General features: G+C 40.0%; 1 protein-coding gene across 1 annotated transcript; it reads left to right on the forward strand.

Moving 5' to 3' along the window:
- The first annotated feature begins 1363 nt into the window (after positions 1-1363).
- On the forward strand, positions 1364-15442 carry LOC132886933 (glycoprotein endo-alpha-1,2-mannosidase-like protein). The gene is made up of 4 exons (XM_060922163.1): positions 1364-2174; positions 3120-3229; positions 13774-13850; positions 14198-15442. Exons 1-4 carry the CDS (start codon positions 1676-1678, stop codon positions 14832-14834), a joined length of 1323 nt encoding a protein of 440 aa, XP_060778146.1. The 5' UTR covers positions 1364-1675; the 3' UTR covers positions 14835-15442.
- Positions 15443-19190: the final 3748 nt, after the last annotated feature.

Here is a 19190-nt window from a genome sequence, read left to right on the forward strand (position 1 = left end):
CAAACTGCTCCCCCACTGTGCTGCCAGGCATAGAAAGTCCCCCCCCCCAATTATGGTCTTGGAGTATAGTCTGCACTGAATATTTGAATGTTTCTCTGCTTCCAACACAGCAATCTTTAACTTGAAAAGGAGTGTAGAAGTACTTGAGGGCCAGTGGTATGTGAAACCTTGTACTCTATTCAACTTGTATGCTGTATAATGCACAATTTTGGATGTTTTACCATTTTATATGCATGCCATAAATAGAAATGTGTATATCTAAATGCTGCATGCATTGTTTAGATTTAGTTTCCAAATAGTGGGTCATGGGCAGCACGGTGGTGCAGTCTTTAGCATTGTCACCTCAGAGCAAGAAGGTTCTGGGTTTGAACTTCGCAGCTGACTGGGGCTTTTCTGTGTGAAGTTTGCATGTTCACCTCGTGCCTGTGTGAGTTTCCTCTGGGTGCACCGGTTTCCTCCCACAGTCCAAAGACATGCAGATTAGGTCAACTGGCTACTCTAAATTACCCATAGGTGAGAATATGAGAATGAATGGTTGTTCATCTCTGTGTTAGCCCAGTGATAGATTGGTGACCTTCCCAGGGTGTACCATACCTCTGGCCCAAAGACAGCTGGAATTGGCTCTAGCTTCCCCCACAACCCTGATGGATAAGCAGGATGGATGGATGGATTGTGGGTCCTACAGAGTTTGTTCGTTCGTTTGTTCATTTATTCATTTTCAGTAACCACTTTATCCTGATCAGGTGCATGGTGCTACTAACTAAACTGTGCCGAGTTTCCCAAAAGCATTGTAGCACAAAGATAATCGTTAAATGGTAGAGCGAGCAGCACAATGAACACTCTCTCTCCTTGTTAAGATGCTCTTAGTGTTAAGAGGCTTTTGGGAAACCCACCACTGCTTTCCAGCATTTCCTAATCCTGATCTTGGAGTAGGCTATCCTGTCACGATGCATTACAGCGTAAATATCAGCTCAACCTCTAAACAAGATCTTACAGCGTTTCCATGAATAGAACAGAGCGAGGGATAAAATGTTCCATGCACATCGACATTGCTCTGATCTATAGGCCGACTGACCCGGAGGAAACACCGCCCCCTAGGCGCGCGCACCCTTGTCGGGAAACCTGAGTGCTCACGGAATATACAGCGCCAGTGAAATGATGTCCAGCTGTTCGAGCTGGTGTACTGCTCGGATGGGAAAGCTGTGTATACACTCTCTATACCACGCCTCGGTGGTATAACTTTGTTCTTTATGGTGACTATTTCTGTGCAGCCAGCACAAAAAGCATTCTTAGACTGCAGGTTGAAGCGGATATGGGACTAAAGTGTGGAGACGCAACCTTGGATATTGTGCTTTGACTTTCATGCCCGTGAGAGACCATCTCAGTTTACGGTGTTTCTGTTTCTTCCTCACATCTGGCTGTTTTGCCTGGGGAAATAGCCCTCACGAATGTGGAGTTTATTAGCCCCAAGTATGGAGCAGCAATAACGCAATCTCTGAACTATAATCCGCAATCATGTAAAGGCTGTCATTATGCTGTGCTCTTATGTGCACATAACCTAACGTCGATGTTAAACAAGTTTCATTAGGGCGGTAAGATCGGTGTTGTGTCCCTCTCGGAGTAAACTCTCGCTTGCTCATTTTCTGATTTTCTTTTCACGTGCGTCTTTGAAAACATGGCTCGACTACGGAGGAGGTCTTGCGTGCTTCTTTTTCTCTTCGCGCTCTTCGTGCTCGGGACTCTGATGGGATTAAGGACTCTGAAGCCGAATAATGGATTCACGGATCTGGACGTTTTGCCCATCAAGGGGGAGAAAGTTGACAGTCGCGGCGGTTTCAGCGATGTCCGGTCGTCGGCCGGTCAGGAGCGTGTTGTAGCAAGTAACGCAAAACCAGCCGGCTCAAACCCGAGTCTGGACAGAGGCATATCTTACGACGTTCATATATTTTACTACACCTGGTACGGGAACCCGGAGACGGATGAGAGATACTTACATTGGGACCATAGTCTGGTGCCACACTGGGACCCAAAAATCGCCGCCAGTTATCCGAGAGGAAGGCACGTGCCCCCTGAGGATATCGGTTCGAGTTTTTATCCTGAACTAGGGCCGTATAGCTCAAGGGATCCGGAAGTGCTGGAGTCTCACATGGAGCAAATTAGCACGGCAGGGGCAGGTACCAGTCATTAGGCTACTTATCTCTTAATCCACATTGATCTTTGTGTTAACCTCTGAGAGGCAAGTTTCCGTAATGTGAGTTATATTATAGGATGTGCACGTTTGCAGTATGCTGATGACTGCATACCGGAAGTTAAGTGTTTTTCTTAATCAGGCGGCGACGGAAGAGTATAGGAGCAAGACAAAACTTTCCTCAGAAGTAAACATTTCCCAAAAGACTTGCCAAACGAAACTTATCTGCACAATTGCTCACAATCTGTTAGGCTATATTAAGTTTTCTAAGGCATGCATCATTCAAAGAAATGTAGGTTTTAGCAACTTACGATATAACAGTTTCACAGGACGGCCTAATTGACAGGTAAATTATCAAAGATAGTTCATTCATTCATTTATTCATTCATTCATAGTTTAGAGAGCCTAAAACACAGCTCCATTTCACCTCATTACCAAAGCAACGTGTAGCAGTGTAACCTTCAGCACCGAGGAGTGAACAGCTCCATATCTCTGGCTTTACAGTATAATATAGAGCAAAACTGAGACCCGTTACACATGATTTAAATATTCATCGACACTGTTTACAGCACGCTGTTGATACAAATAATCTGTAATAAAAATACAATTAACTATTTTTTTTCTTTAATACCAATACGCCATTAAGATGTTCATATGTTTAAGGCACAGTCATTATTAGTGTGGTGACATGGTTGTAATAATTTAATTTAAATGCCTTTTGTTTAATTAATAGGGTTCATAGGTAATGTTTCAGTGCCTACACATGTGTTTGAGATGGTGCGTGTAGGTTCCGTGACACATCATAAATGCCAAAACATTCACAATAAAAATGAGTTAATTATAATTCAAGGAATTACATTTAACTAAAGGAATCACCCTGACATGAGGTGAACATATGCATGGTGAACAGTGAACCTGTACTGTCTGTAAGGTGTGGTGGTGCTGTCCTGGTATCCTCTGGGTTTGGCTGATGATCATGGAGAGCCTTCTGAAGATTTGGTACCATCTGTCCTGGATGCTGCACTCAGGCACAATTTAAAGGTAAGTATTTCATTTTGAATGTACAAGTATAACTGACATGTTCACTCCTTAATATTGTATATGTTAGAAAATACTGTGTATTGCAAAAAGTCACTAAAATGTTGTGTTTTGTGTGTGTATTCACATTAGTAGCATGATGAGTATTATAGTAGGACAGGACCTACTGTGGTCGATTGTTATAGTGATGGTTTTCAGTGAGCGGATGTTCTCCCTTTCATCCTGCTATTATGTAAAGTCCCTCATCAAAATTTAACCCTGTGTGCTCTATAGGTTGGATTACACTCCTTCGTAATCCAAACCATGTAACTTCAGAATTCTCCTGCTAATTAAGAGTAGCTGAAGTAGAAGGTCTTGGATATAATAGATGGTAGATGGCCTTGGTCATGATAAAATGTTCAGGTTATCATCAATTATGTTCAAAAGTTCACTGAAATTTTCAAATTGGGCGTAAAACAGGTATCTGATGACAGTTCTTCCATATCTAATTTGTCTAAGCTTAGCTGAAGGGATGATTTTAGCTAACAGTTGTATAAGAGTGGATTAACTGCTTAAATAGCAAAGATATATATATATATATATATATATATATATAAACATCTGTACAGTAGTGCAAGTGCTATGTAATTGTGTGTTCATAATGAGCAGATGGATAGCCTAAGAGTAATGCTGAAGAGTAAGTGATGAGAGAGAGGTGTGTAAGAGCAGTGCTCTCCAACTGAGCCCCATCAATAATGCACAATACGTGTTTGCTCAGTGCAAGCTCATTTCAGTACTCCCTGTCAACTTGTTAAGCTGTGTTGTGGTCTTTCACTGTGAAGTCAATTGATCTATTTCCTGGAAAAGATTTTTATCAGAAATGGTTGTGAGCATGCCAGCATTCTAATGTTGAAAATTACATTAAAAACATGCTACAGGCCCAAAGAAAACAGAGAACATTAAGTTTAAAATATTAATAAAAAATGAAGTTGAATTTCCAACCAGTAGCACACTAAAACGTTTATTGGCATGTAGTGTAACTAAATCTATTGTTTAATGTTTGTTTTGTAGTGTACTCCTACTCTAACATGTTGTATAATGTGGGAAGTTTTCCTGCTCTTTGTTGCCCTTATGTTGTGCAAATTTAAACAATTTAATCACTCTTAATACATCTGTTCTTGTTATTCAAGCCTTTTCATTCAGATGTGAGAATCAGGGCCTTGTCTCACAACGCCTGATTTATTGGTTAGCTAGCTGCTTTATTAAAGGTAGACTGCCTTTCAGATTTTTCAAGTGTAGGTCATAAAAATAATTTTCCCCAACACCCAATTATTTTTCTTTAGTGGACTGAAAGCTATTGAATTCAAATCACAGACTTCCAATTTTATTACTTTTTTAAAAATAGAACAATTAATGAATTTAAGTCCACGTGGCCCTAAATTCTCTACTATTTTTTCCTGCTTCACCATGATCCAATTCAAGATACTATGTCATGCATCACGTTGTGGGCTTTCCCCATTCGCGCAAGGCATTGTGGGATACAAATTTGAAACCGGAGAGAAAAATGGAGGACGAGAGTGTGCAAATGAAATGTGAAAGGCCGACTACAGTAACAGAAAGCGAGAAGAAAAGATGTTATGTTGTGAAGGAAAGGAAATGCAGGACCAAACTAATAAAGATCGGCGGTCAGTGAGCACCTCGGTGTGATCAGCTGTTCGTTTAGCGACAGAATGATGTAACTGTCAGTGCACGGCCAAGGTAAACCTGTAGATGGCAGTAATGCAACACTGGATGCCAGCTGCTGTAAAACCAAGAAGAAGAAGCAGGTAAACCTGCACATGCACACACGGACTTCCTCTGTCTGCTTTACTGCGCGAAGCGAGCGATTTCATGCACATTATTTGCTAGGGACTCTCCTCAAATTAAATAACATCCCAGCCACAGAATGGCCTGATATTTTGTGAGATATTACAGAAATAAACATGTATAACAATAACCACATTTCAGAGGGAACTACATTTCACCAGTTTTATGAAATTGAAAGGCCATCTAGCTTTTTAATCTTCATTATAGTGACAGCTTAGCCTATGAAAACCATCAGTTGAGCCACTGAATGCAGTTTGTATATTCAGTCAGATGATTATAAAATATATTTAACCATTAAATATTTACTGAATGTTAGATACAGTCCCATCTGAAAGTATTGGAATGGTGAGGCCAATTCTTTTGTTTTTGCAATCCATGTGCCATGAGTGAAGTTGTTTAACACATCTAGGTGTAAATATCAGAAAATGAAAGATACGTTTATCTGTTGTCTCATATTCATCTTTTGATCTCAAACCCTTCAGTGTATAGCAAAAACAAAAGTATAGACCTTGTCCTTTCAATACTTTCAGATGGGACTCTAAGCACAAACTTCATATATTAGGCAATTTCAGAATTTAATTTATTTTTCTTGGCATTACTGTAAATGTGAGACATAAATTATAGGATTTCTTGTTCTGCTGCAGAAAATGTCATATGCTATCTGTGACTGATTATGCACTACCATTACATTTATGTTGATGGGTGTACCTAATTGTCCCTGGCTTTCTGTGAAAACCTCAGTTTTTAAATATCTCAAATATTGTTATAATCTCATTTTTGTGATCACTGTTAGCTTTGTACTAGAACATAAAATAGCTCATTCACTAGGTTTAATCATCTGAGCAGAAATCACATGGGATCTTTGTTTCAATAATTTAACAGAGACCACTCAGGATTAATTTATCTCAGAAAACAGAAATATAATACAATTATGAATTACATTAATTATTCTGAATTATGAAGAAAATGAAATTTTGATGAAAAAACTGTGCAAACAATATATTCACTGCCTTCTGCAGTTCTTTTTTTATACATAAAAAAACTATACACAATATTTTCATTACATTCCACAGTAATTATTTTCTGCCTGCATGACTTTCTGCCAAGGCCTTGCAATATGACTTGAGAAATCTCAGCATATTGCAACAGTACAAAGACATACAGTGTTGCTTGGAAGTTTGTGAACCCTTTAGAATTTTCTATATTTCTGCATAAATATGACCTAAAACAACATCAGATTTTCACACAAGTCCTAAAAGTAGATAAAGAGAACCCAGTTAAACAAATGAAACAAAAATATTATACTTGGTCATTTATTTATTGAGGAAAATTATCCAATATTACACATCTGTGAGTGGCAAAAGTATGTGAACCTCTAGGATTAGCAGTTAATTTGAAGGTGAAATTAGAGTCAGGTGTTTTCAATCAATGGGATGACAATCAGGTGTGAGTGGGCACCCTGTTTTATTTAAAGAACAGGGATCTATCAAAGTCTGATCTTCACAACACATGTTTGTGGAAGTGTATCAAGGCATGAACAAAGGAGATTTCTGAGGACCTCAGAAAAAGCGTTGTTGATGCTCATCAGGCTGGAAAAGGTTACAAAACCATCTCTAAAGAGTTTGGACTCCACTAATCCACAGTCAGATAGATTGTGTACAAATGGAGGAAATTCAAGACCATTGTTACCCTCCCCAGGAGTGGTTGACCAACAAAGATCACTCCAAGAGCAAGGCGTGTTGGTGAGGTCACAAAGGATCCCAGGGTAACTTCTAAGTAACTGAAGGCCTCGCTCACATTGGCTAATGTTCATGAGTCCACCATCAGGAGAACACTGAACAACAATGGTGTGCATGGCAGGGTTGCAAGGAGAGTCACTGCTCTCCAAAAAGAACATTGCTGCTCATCTGCAGTTTGCTAGAGCTCACATGGACAAGCCAGAAGGCTATTGGGAAAATGTTTTGTGGACAGATGAGACCAAAATAGACCTTTTTGGTTTAAATGAGAAGCATTATGTTTGGAGAAAGGAAAGCACTGCATTCCAGCATAAGAACCTTATCCCATCTGTGAAACATGGTGGTGGTAGTATCATGGTTTGGGCCTGTTTTGCTGCATCTGGGCCAGGACGGCTTGCCATCATTGATGGAACAATGAATTCTGAATTATACCAGTGAATTCTAAAGGAAAATGTCAGGACATCTGTCCATGAACTGAATCTCAAGAGAAGGTGGGTCATGCAGCAAAACAACAACCCTAAGCACACAAGTCGTTCTACCAAAGAATGGCTAAAGAAGAATAAAGTTAAATGTTTTGGAGTGGCCAAGTCAAAGTCCTGACCTTAATCCAATTGAAATGTTGTGGAAGGACCTGAAGTGAGCAGTTCATGTGAGGAGACCCACCAACATCCCAGAGTTGAAGCTGTTCTGTACAGAGGAATGGGCTAAAATTCCTCCAAGCCGGTGTGCAGGACTGATCAACAGTTACCAGAAACATTTAATTGCAGTTATTGCTGCACAAGAGGGTCACACCAGATACTGAACGCAAAGGTTCACATACTTTTGCCACTCACAGACATGTAATATTGGATCATTTTCCTCAATAAATAAATGCCCAAGTAAAAAATTTTGGTCTCATTTGTTTAACTGGGTTCTCTTTATCTACTTTTAGGACTTGTGTGAAAATCTGATGATGATGTTTTAGGTCATATTTATGCAGAAATATAGAAAATGCTAAAGGGTTCACAAACTTTCAAGCACCGCTGAAACATGTTAATATACAATAAAATGTCTGGATATGGATGAGGCAGGATTTTCTTTAAAATTATTATGCATATTATCATTTGCCAGTATCTATCATTCATCCCCAGGTAAGTAAGTGTAGTTCCACCCCCCTCCAAGTGTCATAGTCATTTAATGTATTGGGCTGAAAATGCTTGTGGTCTGCATCACCTCAATCCATTAGCACAGTTCTGTTGCAGTTTTATGATGACAAAAGCGACTTAATATGTCTAATCTGGAAAGATACAGGGACTATAAATCACACTCCCATTCCTTATGTCTGGATGGCACCAGAACATCTAATACCTGTGTTTACAGTGATACACATACACACTGGTTACATAGATTTAAAAAAAAAAGCATTAAAAAAAAGATCCTTCTTCAGGTTAATCTGTTATACGACACAAAATAATGTTAACACTTACTAACTATTATGAATTATTGAACTATTCATAGAGCTGTTCCTCTGATGCTGTCTTAGAATTATATAAACACATATATAATCTAATCGAGGTGTGATTAGTCTTATCCACAAAGGGCCAGTGTGGCTACAGGCTTTTATTCCAACCAAGCAGGAGACACACCAGATAATGATTGAAGGCAAAGATGAATGGATCTAAACCGATGCTAATTGCCCATCTGACTCATTGGCATTCTTTTGCAGCAAGTGTTTAAAAAAAAAAAAAGAAGTAAGCATGGTGTCATTCATTAATCAAATAAGATATGGCAGGGTTTTGTCCAGTTCTTGATTAAGAAATAAAAGCAGCACAAGTATGCCCACAAAAAATAGGGTGACTTAAGCTCAACAGCAATATTGTAAATAGTCATATTGCAGTCTGGTTATTCCTATTAATAAAAACCTATAGCAAAGCTAGATTGCCTGGTTCCATAGAAATATACTCCGATCAGCCATAACATTAAAACCACTGACAGGTGATGTGAATAACACTGATTTATCTGATTACAATAGCACCTGTCAAGGGGTGGGATATATTAGTCAGCAATGAACATATGAAGTTTATCTTCTTGTGTTGAAAAATATTTTCACTCAGTTGTGAATATATTCACCACTCAAAGATAAACTTAATATCTTCACGCAACTGTGTAACATCCTCTATATATTTAAACAAAGTGGGTGTGCCCTAAACCAGAAGATGCATGGTGGTGGGTGGGTTTTTTTTTTTTGTAATTAAATATGAACCCCACCACTAAGCCCCTGGAAACACTGGAAAGCATGGGTTGGTGGGGGGGTGCTAAAGTTCTGTCAGCATGGTCTGTGACTCAGCTATATCACTTGAGAGGTGTGTGTCGAACTGTCTGAAAACCTGCTCAGAGGTTAATGTTTTTGTATATACGTGGCCACAATAGTTTCTAATGAATTTTATTAGTGCTATTCTCAAAATATAATTTAAGCCACGTGATGATGACCATGCAGTGAATAAAGACTGCTGTATGTTAACGTGGTCTTTATTTGAGCTTGATCTCAGACTGCTCACTTACACTCATGTGAAAGTAAAGTCCTCCTGCAGCTGTTTCAGTTTTGTTATCCATGAGATCCCAGTCCTGATGCACACCTAAGCCTTGTGAACATTTCTGGTAAACTTTCTAAAACAAACAAACACACACACAAAAAAAAAAACAACAACAGTACTGTATCTTATACTTGTATCTGTATTTTTATGTTTTGAACATAGTTATTCAGATTGAACAGATAATTATATACAGTTACAACCCCAATTCCAAAAAAGTTGGGACAAAGTACAAATTGTAAATAAAAATGGAATGCAATAATTTACAAATCTCAAAAACTGATATTGTATTCACAATAGAATATAAACAACATATCGAATGTCGAAAGTGAGACATTTTGAAATTTCATGCCAAATATTGGCTCATTTGAAATTTCATGACAGCAACACATCTCAAAAAAGTTGGGACAGGAGCAATAAGAGGCTGGAAAAGTTAAATGTACAAAAAAGGAACAGCTGGAGGACCAAATTGCAACTCATTAGGTCAATTGGCAATAGGTCATTAACATGACTGGGTATAGACCCTTTTCAGTCACATGACCTTCGTAAACGCGACCGCCATTTTGGACATGTAGTGGACTTCGGCTCGAATCAGTTTGAATGCGAGGAAGGCGACAAACGAAAAACATAAAAGAAAAAGGAGCGAGATGCAGAAAACACCTTCACTATCCAGCGACGTAGGGCATTTACAGGGCGAGCAGAGGGAGAGGTATTTGCAAAAATTGAGGTTAGCAGGCTTAGAGAACGACGTTTACCTGCTTCCACCAGGATTGTTCACTGACGTACGGAAGTACACGAAGCCCTCGTCTTTACCTGACTTCGGCCCACATGATCTGTATACCTATGTCATTAAAAACCCATCGCCATACACATACACGCCAACGTCCGAGGTTCCGGAGCGCGCTCCGGCTTGCTCCAGGAGTGCTCCGGCTGAGGTTCCGGAGCGCGCTCCGGCTTGCTCCAGGAGTGCTCCGGCCGAGGTTACGGAGCGCGCTCCGGCTTGCTCCGGAGCAAGTCGCTTAATTTGAGGGCAACCTCGGCCGGAGTGTACTCCGGAACCTCGGCCGGAGCACTCCGGGAGCAAGCCGGCGCGCACTGCTTAATTTGAGGGGAACCTCGGCCGGAGCACTCCGGGAGCAAGCCGGCGCGCGCTGCTTAATTTGAGGGAGAGCAAGCCGGAGCGCGCTCCGGAACCTCAGACGTCGACTCCGGCAGCTATTTATACTGGATCCGGTGTAAATAGCTGCTGGATCATAATTACAGTAAACTAGTAAATACAGTAAAGGAAAAACTTGAGACTGAAAAGTTTTAACAGTCATCCAAATGACTGAACGTAAACATTGCTACAGTAACATACCAGCTACTTGTTGACATTAGCTAGTCAACAATAGCTACTACAGAAGAACAAAGAGGTTACAATTGGGTTATTTTAGCCTATTTGGTTACACACTCGCCGCCACAGAATGTTAACAGCCATGTAATGCCTTTTCTGGCTAATTTTATTCGTCTTACCTCCAACAAAGTGGTCACTACACAAGCGTTGGTATGCCGAGGGCTGCCAATCTGTTAATGGCCGCTATCCATCTTCTCTGTCGGGATCCGATAAAATGATAAACCTTGCCTTGTTTGTTGATGGTTACTACATCCAGGTGCACAACAATATAGTGGCATGATGGAAGTCTTGCTGAAAGTAAAAAACTTTCTTTGCTGCCGTTCCTCAATGTTGGCTGTGGTAAACTACTGGTAGTACATGTCCAAAATGGCGGCCGCATTTGTCGTGACGTCACGTGAAAAGGGTCCATAAAAAGAGCATCTTGGAGTGGCAGCGGCTTTCAGAAGTAAAGATGGGAAGAGGATCACCAATCCCCCTAATTCTGCGCCGACAAATAGTGGAGCAATATCAGAAAGGAGTTCGACAGTGTAAAATTGCAAAGAGTTTGAACATATCATCTACAGTGCATTATATCATCAAAAGATTCAGAGAATCTGGAAGAATCTCTGTGCGTAAGGGTCAAGGCCAGAAAACTATACTGGATGCCCGTGATCTTCGGGCCCTTAGACGGCACTGCATCACATACAGGAATGCTTCTGTATTGGAAATCACAAAATGGGCTCAGGAATATTTCCAGAGAACATTATCTGTGAACACAATTCACCATGCCATCCGCCGTTGCCAGCTAAAACTCTATAGTTCAAAGAAGAAGCCGTATCTAAACATGATCCAGAAGCGCAGACGTCTTCTCTGGGCCAAGGCTCATTTAAAATGGACTGTGGCAAAGTGGAAAACTGTTCTGTGGTCAGACGAATCAAAATTTGAACTTCTTTATGGAAATCAGGGACGCCGCGTCATTCGGACTAAAGAGGAGAAGGACAACCCAAGTTATTATCAGCGCTCAGTTCAGAAACCTGCATCTCTGATGGTATGGGGTTGCATTAGTGCATGTGGCATGGGCAGCTTACACATCTGGAAAGACACCATCAATGCTGAAAGGTATATCCAGGTTCTAGAGCAACATATGCTCCCATCCAGATGACGTCTCTTTCAGGGAAGACCTTGCATTTTCCAACATGGCAGTGCCAAACCACATACTGCATCAATTACAGCATCATGGCTGCGTAGAAGAAGGGTCCGGGTACTGAACTGGCCAGCCTGCAGTCCAGATCTTTCACCCATAGAAAACATTTGGCGCATCATAAAACGGAAGATACGACAAAAAAGACCCAAGACAATTGAGCAACTAGAATCCTACATTGGACAAGAATGGGTTAACATTCCTATCCCTAAACTTGAGCAACTTGTCTCCTCAGTCCCCAGACATTTATAGACTGTTGTAAAGAGAAAAGGGGATGTCTCACAGTGGTAAACATGGCCTTGTCCCAACTTTTTTGAGATGTGTTGTTGTCATGAAATTTAAAATCACCTAATTTTTCTCTTTAAATGATACATTTTCTCAGTTTAAACATTTGATATGTCATCTGTGTTCTATTCTGAATAAAATATGGAATTTTGAAACTTCCACATCATTGCATTCCGTTTTTATTTACAATTTGTACTTTGTCCCAACTTTTTTGGAATCGGGGTTGTACATCATTAAAGGTGCTGACTGCAAAGTCATCTGAAATTAAAAAAAAAAAAATTTATTGTGCATGGAATTTCCCTATGTCTTGCAAGAACAATATCATACAGACGAGATGTGATGATTTTGATGTGCTGAGGGTTGCTTTTCTCCGTTTTGGGACCGTTTTCCTCCTTCTTGAGGTAAACAGTATGGCCCAACAGAAACAACCACATGCAAGGAGCTTTAACTAATTAGCATAATTATGGAACTAGGTCACACTAAGATGGTGACGTGCAGAAAACATCATGACTCTGCATTGACCTCAGAGTTTTGAGTCGCAGGGATGTAATTTGTGGTTGACCTTCATGAATAGATCCGTGAAACAAAAGATGAATATATCTTTTCTCTGTTACTACCTTTTGTTTTATTTCTTTCTCTGTAAGATCAAAACATTAGGTGTATAATGCCATACTCACTACAGTGGAGTTGAGCCCATGCATTCTAAGTCTAAGCTAGCTAAGCACTAGCTAGAATGATTTACTCACCTAACCTTGCTCTATCTTGCAGTTGCACGCAGGCTTTCCTTTTCTTTTCGGTTGGCTTTTAGTTGGCGGGAGAGCAAAGTCCACCATGTTTGCTCATGCTGATTTGTTTTGGTTACAAGTAGGTCAAACGCCCCATGGTGGTCATGTGATATCATTGCTTGCTTGCTTCGGCAATCTCCGAAATTGTAAAAGGTGGGACGCTTTTTATCTCAGCAAAATGTTTACACACAGGGTACATAGTGTGTGCAGCAGTGAAACATCTCAAAACTCCAACAGTAATAGAAATCGAACATTTTGCCCAGAATTCAACATTTGCAGTCAGCACCTTTAATATGGACTTTATTATTCATGAACATAAATGATTTTGTAGCTAAAAAAACTTTTATAGCTGTTAAAGCACTTTTCCATACAGCACAGAAAATGGTATGGCTGCATGAGGATATTTTTGCCTGGTGTAAAAGAAAAGCCTCTGGTTGCAATTAAAAATTCAAAGAGGTTAAGGCCACCTTGGGCACAGTCAGAAGGGAAGATGAGTCTTTCTTTGTTAATTCTGAACGTTTCAAAATTTTAATTTTACACGGTTTGGTTACCTTGGTGATTTATGACCATCTTTTTGAATGTTACTGCACTCACCAAGGACACCAAGCCTGCTGCACATCTAAGCATATTATATTTGCTCCATGTTTTGATTTTGTATTGAAAGGAAGAAGAATTTTTCAGACGATGATGGAAGTCTTTCAATACATTACAAAAGGAACTTGCTTACCGGGATTCACTGTGTTCTTTTTCCAGGTGGCGTTTCATATCCAGGCCTATAAAGGAAGGACTGATCATAGCTTACATAACAACATCAAATACATCACTGACAGGTTGGTTTTAAATTTTGACATTCATATAAAATAAAATTATATATTTACAGTATCTAGTTTGCATTAGACTAACTTTGCAAGAAACCATGTAAGAAGTGATGTGCAGCTTAGTGAAAGTATTGTCCAAATACAGTATAGTTTTATTTGTTTCTTATCGAGGAAAAGATTAAAAGTAACATTTCAGTTACAGTTAAACGGGCCCGACTCAGTTAAAATTGGTTTACAACAAGTTCCTGTTCTGCAGCACATAAAAGAAAAATCGCATCACAATTGATTTTGTCTTGATTCTTAGTGCATGAAAGTCACAATTTTCTCATGTTGCTCAGTGGTTAAATGTGTGCATTTAGGTATGGAGATCATGGGGCTTTTTATCGCTTCAGCATCAGCAATGGGAAAGTGCTGCCTCTTTTCTATATCTACGACTCTTACCTGACTCCGACTGAGGCTTGGGCAGAATTGCTAACTTCCACAGGCTCTCACAGTCTGCGTGGAACCCCATATGATGGCGTCTTCATTGCACTCATTGTGGATGAGAAACACAAGCATGACATCCTTGCTGGTGGATTTGATGGGATGTATACATACTTTGCTTCCAATGGATTTTCCTACGGTTCCTCTCATCAAAACTGGAAGGGCCTCAAGGCCTTTTGTGATGACAACAACCTGCTCTTTGTGCCGAGCGTGGGCCCTGGCTATATAGACACCAGTATACGGCCCTGGAACAACCACAACACTCGCAACAGAGTGAACGGCAGATACTATGAAACTGGTCTTCATGCGGCACTGAAGGTGCAGCCTGAGATAGTCTCCATCACTTCCTTCAATGAGTGGCATGAAGGCACGCAGATTGAGAGGGCAGTACCTAAAAAAACCATCAGGCGGGTGTACCTGGACTACCAGCCACACGAGCCTGATCTTTACCTAGAACTAACCAGGACATGGGTTGAGCAGTTTCATAAAGAAAAAGAGCAGTGGCTGGTCTGACATGGAGTTGTTTGAAATAGTTTGGAGCAGCTCTGTTTGCCTTGGTGTACTGCAGAACGCTGTATATAGGCACGATAAATGGGAGACTTCAAAAATACCAGTCACACAAACTCAATTTGCATCTGGGATAGACAAAGAGAAGCCCTTCCTCTGCTTATCTTCAGTAACTAAATTTCAGAATATCAAAGGAACATAGTAATCTTTAGGTTCAAAAGGGTGGCATGACAGAAGTTTAAGAAGGGTGACATCTCCATGAAAAGATATCCCAGAGATCTTTAAAAGAAATGATCTTTTCCCAGGATATTGCATACATTAACATTACATGGACTGAACTTGACCCAGATAAGAATATTTCTCCAGTTATAGCCTTGATGTTTTTTCATAAATTGAATAACTGAATTAATTAATAAATAACTTGATTTGCATAAAAATTCAAAGTTCACAAATTAAGTACAAATTAATTAAGTTATGCTGTTTAGTTGTAGGAGGACATGCAGTCTTTAGAAATATGTTGGGACAGACAGGGAACAAAATTCATCCTTTTAAACTTGCTGTAAAGTGGCCACCTACATTTGTAAAAAAAAAAAAAAAATCTGTCAAACACTATATAATGCTGAAACAAATTGATTTACTTCAGTAATGTCTTTTAATAATAAAGCACTGATGTGATGAATAAGCAAATTTTTTTCTCTTGCCAAATTATATTAAAGCAAGGCTCAAGATTATACTTCATCATATAGCACTGGTGCTCCCATATCAGATAGATAGATAGATAGATAGATAGATAGATAGATAGATAGATAGATAGATAGATAGATAGATAGATAGATAAAAACTTTGATCTCTTTGGGAGGGTTCCCTCAGGGAAATTAAAATTCCAGCAGCATCATTACAGAAAAAACAGAGAAAGAAAATAGAGAAAACTTCTAGATAAATTAATTAACTTATACATATAAAAAATAAAATGGGGGTAACGAGACTAACAGAAATGTATAGATTTAGGCACTGCCTAAAAGCGGAGCTCCCATCTGTTTCTGGGTTGTAGAATTTTCTTACATCATAGCCAGCCTCTTTAATTTAATTTAATTTAATTTAATTTAATTTAATTTAATTATTACCAGCTAACACTGGCCACTAGGCGGTGTGTATGACTGGTAATTACTAACACTGGCCACTAGGCGGTGTGTATGACTGGTAATTACTAACACTGGCCACTAGGCGGTGCGTATGACTGGCAATTACTAACACTGGCCACTAGGTGGTGTGTATGACTGGTAATTTCTAACACTAGCCACTAGGGTATGGAATCAATTTTGTGCCAAAATGTTCATACAATAGACCCCTTCGCATGTTTGTGAACAAACCGACTGTTGGTAGGATGCGCGCGCAGCCTGGACTCAGAAACAATGGCGCTGCCCATAGACCGGCATTATGAGCCGTCAGATTATGCAAAACAATTGTCGTTACAAGATCGAGAATGCTACATAAATAAGTTAACTCTAACAAGTGGACATCGCCTACCGGATCCGTATTTAATTAAAGAGTGGACGGACGATGTTACTAAGTTTTCCTCTGATACCTGAAGGCAGTCATACTATTTACAAAAAATGTCAAACTAATAAAAAAAAAAAAAAAACTATTTACAAAAGTAGCCTGCCATCAACATTCTGGTTACAGCGCGACTACAACTTGATTAACAATGAGACATTCATATTCATTTTGTTTTAATCAAATTATGCCAGTGATGTGATGGCAATGTGGCTTTAGCTACAACAGCAAATACCAACACTAAACAGCAATTTGCAGGAGGTAATGGCATGAAAGGAATGATAGTGTAAAGAGTGCAGAAGAGAAATCAGAGCTGCGTAAAAAGCGAGAGGCAGAGAGCAGAAATGAAACTGAACGGGGCGGGAGCTACAGTAGGTTAGAGCAGTCAACGTAAGTTGGCATTTAGAGTGAGGGCACACAATTTTACCTTTCCATCCTTGCTTTAAAATTGTGATTTTCGGCATACACAAATGATGAGCTAATCAGACAAACGTTACCAAAGTATTTTGCTACATCAATAAACGAAGACTAGAAAGAATAAAAAAGAAAGATTTAATAAATAGCCTGATCTTACCTGTGATGAAGTGGGCGCTGCAAACCCGCGCATTTTTGATGGTGCTTTCATCCCAGTCTACACGTTTGATGGCTTAGACGTCGGCGATTTTTTTGGAATGGGTGAGATCCTGCTGGAATTCTGTACATTTTAACCCCATCACTGCTACGATTCTGACACCCAACAACAAAACAACTAGGCATTTCTTCCAAATATTTCTTCTCATCTCTACCGTTGCCGAGTCTTTTTTGAGTCCAGGCTGCGTGCGCAATTTCCTCTTACGTATGAATGACGTGTACTGCGAAGGGGTCTCTACTTTTGAAATATCAAACAAAAACGATAAATCAAAATTTAAAATTTTTTTTTTAAAAAGTCAATTTTTTTTAGACTGGCAAACAAATTATTCGTGTAATTGTGCAAAATATCAGTCTATTACTCTTCAGAAACCTTTTATTTTTGTTCCGCGTCTTTCTCAGTTTTGTTTGACGTAATTTATTTTGGTTGCGATTCCAGCTTTCTCGTTTGCGCTCCCTGACTTTTTGCTTGCAGTTTTGGCACAAACTTCACGTGTGGGTGGGCTGTCCAGGAATGCATTGCCATTGGCTAACTTGTGTTTGACTGACAGCTACGCTCAGCCATTCCCCCGGAGGCTGTTGCGGCCATTTCCTACTCGGATTCTGGCGGACTGTTTGACGAGTGACCGATCCATTGACGGTAAACAAGGATGGAGTGGACTTCAGTGGCGACTATGATATTGAATTAATTCAACAAAGTGTAAGTACGGGACAAATGTGCTGTATGTGTTGCAGTAGTGCACATTATGCAGGTGTTTCGTGGCAAGTCAAATGTTAGCCTTAGCTCCACTACCCAATATAATAGCTGTATTGCTAACGTTAAACACGCCTGCATAATGTGCACTACTGCAACACATACAACACATTTGTCCCGCACTTACATGTGTTGCAGTAGTACACATTATGCAGGCGTGTTTAACGTTAGCAAGACAGCTATTATATTGGGTAGTGGAGCCAAGTCTAACATTTGACTTGCCACGAAACACCTGCATAATGTGCACTACTGCAACACATACAGCACATTTGTCCCGTACTTACACTTTGTTGAATTAATTCAATATCATAGTCGCCACTGAAGTCCACTCGATCCTTGTTTACCGTCAATGGATCGGTCACTCGTCAAACAGTCCGCCAGAATCCGAGTAGGAAATGGCTGAGCGTAGCTGTCAGTCAAACACAAGTTACCCAATGGGAATGCATTCCTGGACAGCCCACCCACACATGAAGTTTGTGCCAAAACTGCAAGCAAAAAGTCAGGGAGCGCAAACGAGAAAGCTGGAATCGCAACCAAAATAAATTGCGTCAAACAAAACTGAGAAAGACGCGGAACAAAAATAAAAGGTTTCTGAAGAGTAAGACTGATATTTTGCACGATTACACGAATTTGTTTGCCAGTCTAAAAAAATTTACTTTTATTTATTTATTGAATTTTGATTTATCGTTTTTGTTTGATATTTCAAAAGTATTGTATGAACATTTTGGCACAAAATTGATTCCATAACTAGGCGGTGTGTATGACTGGTAATTACTAACACTGGCCACTAAGCCAGTGTGTATGACTGGCAATTACTAACACTGGCCACTAGGCGGTATGTAGGACTGGCAATTACTAACACTGGCCACTAGGCGGTGTGTAGGACTGGCAGTTACTAGAACACTGGTGTGGTGGAGGCGCGCACAGGAGCGAAACCATCAGAAAACAACTCGATGGGTTTCTTTATGTATCTACACTCTATACCTATGGGGCTCCACTCGCGCGGGCTGAGCTCTGCTACAAAAACACACTCCAAAATGTTTGGCATACCAATAGACAGTGTGTGTGTGCTGTCTGCAATATGACAGAATGCAGCCACAGAGGTGAAGTGACCTCTGAAGTTGGCACCCCATAAGATGTGAATGTGAATAAAAGTATTTGTGTGTTTGTGAATGGTTTGTGCATGCAAAGTAAAAGTGTGCTCCAACAATTGTAGAGAAATTAACTGTTAAATGTTTCACTGATCCAGCACCCCTTCTTCTGGCTGCTCCCGTTGGGAGTTGCCACAGCGGATTATCCTTCCCAATTTATAGGATGCATATTTGATTTAGCATAGGTTTTTAGACCAGATGCCCTTCCTGACACAACCCTCCCCAATCTATCCAGACATAATCTGCATGCTTTTGAACTGTGGGAGGAAACCGGAG

The sequence above is a fragment of the Neoarius graeffei genome, chromosome 5 (genome assembly GCF_027579695.1).
Source record: "Neoarius graeffei isolate fNeoGra1 chromosome 5, fNeoGra1.pri, whole genome shotgun sequence".
NCBI lineage: Eukaryota > Metazoa > Chordata > Actinopteri > Siluriformes > Ariidae > Neoarius > Neoarius graeffei.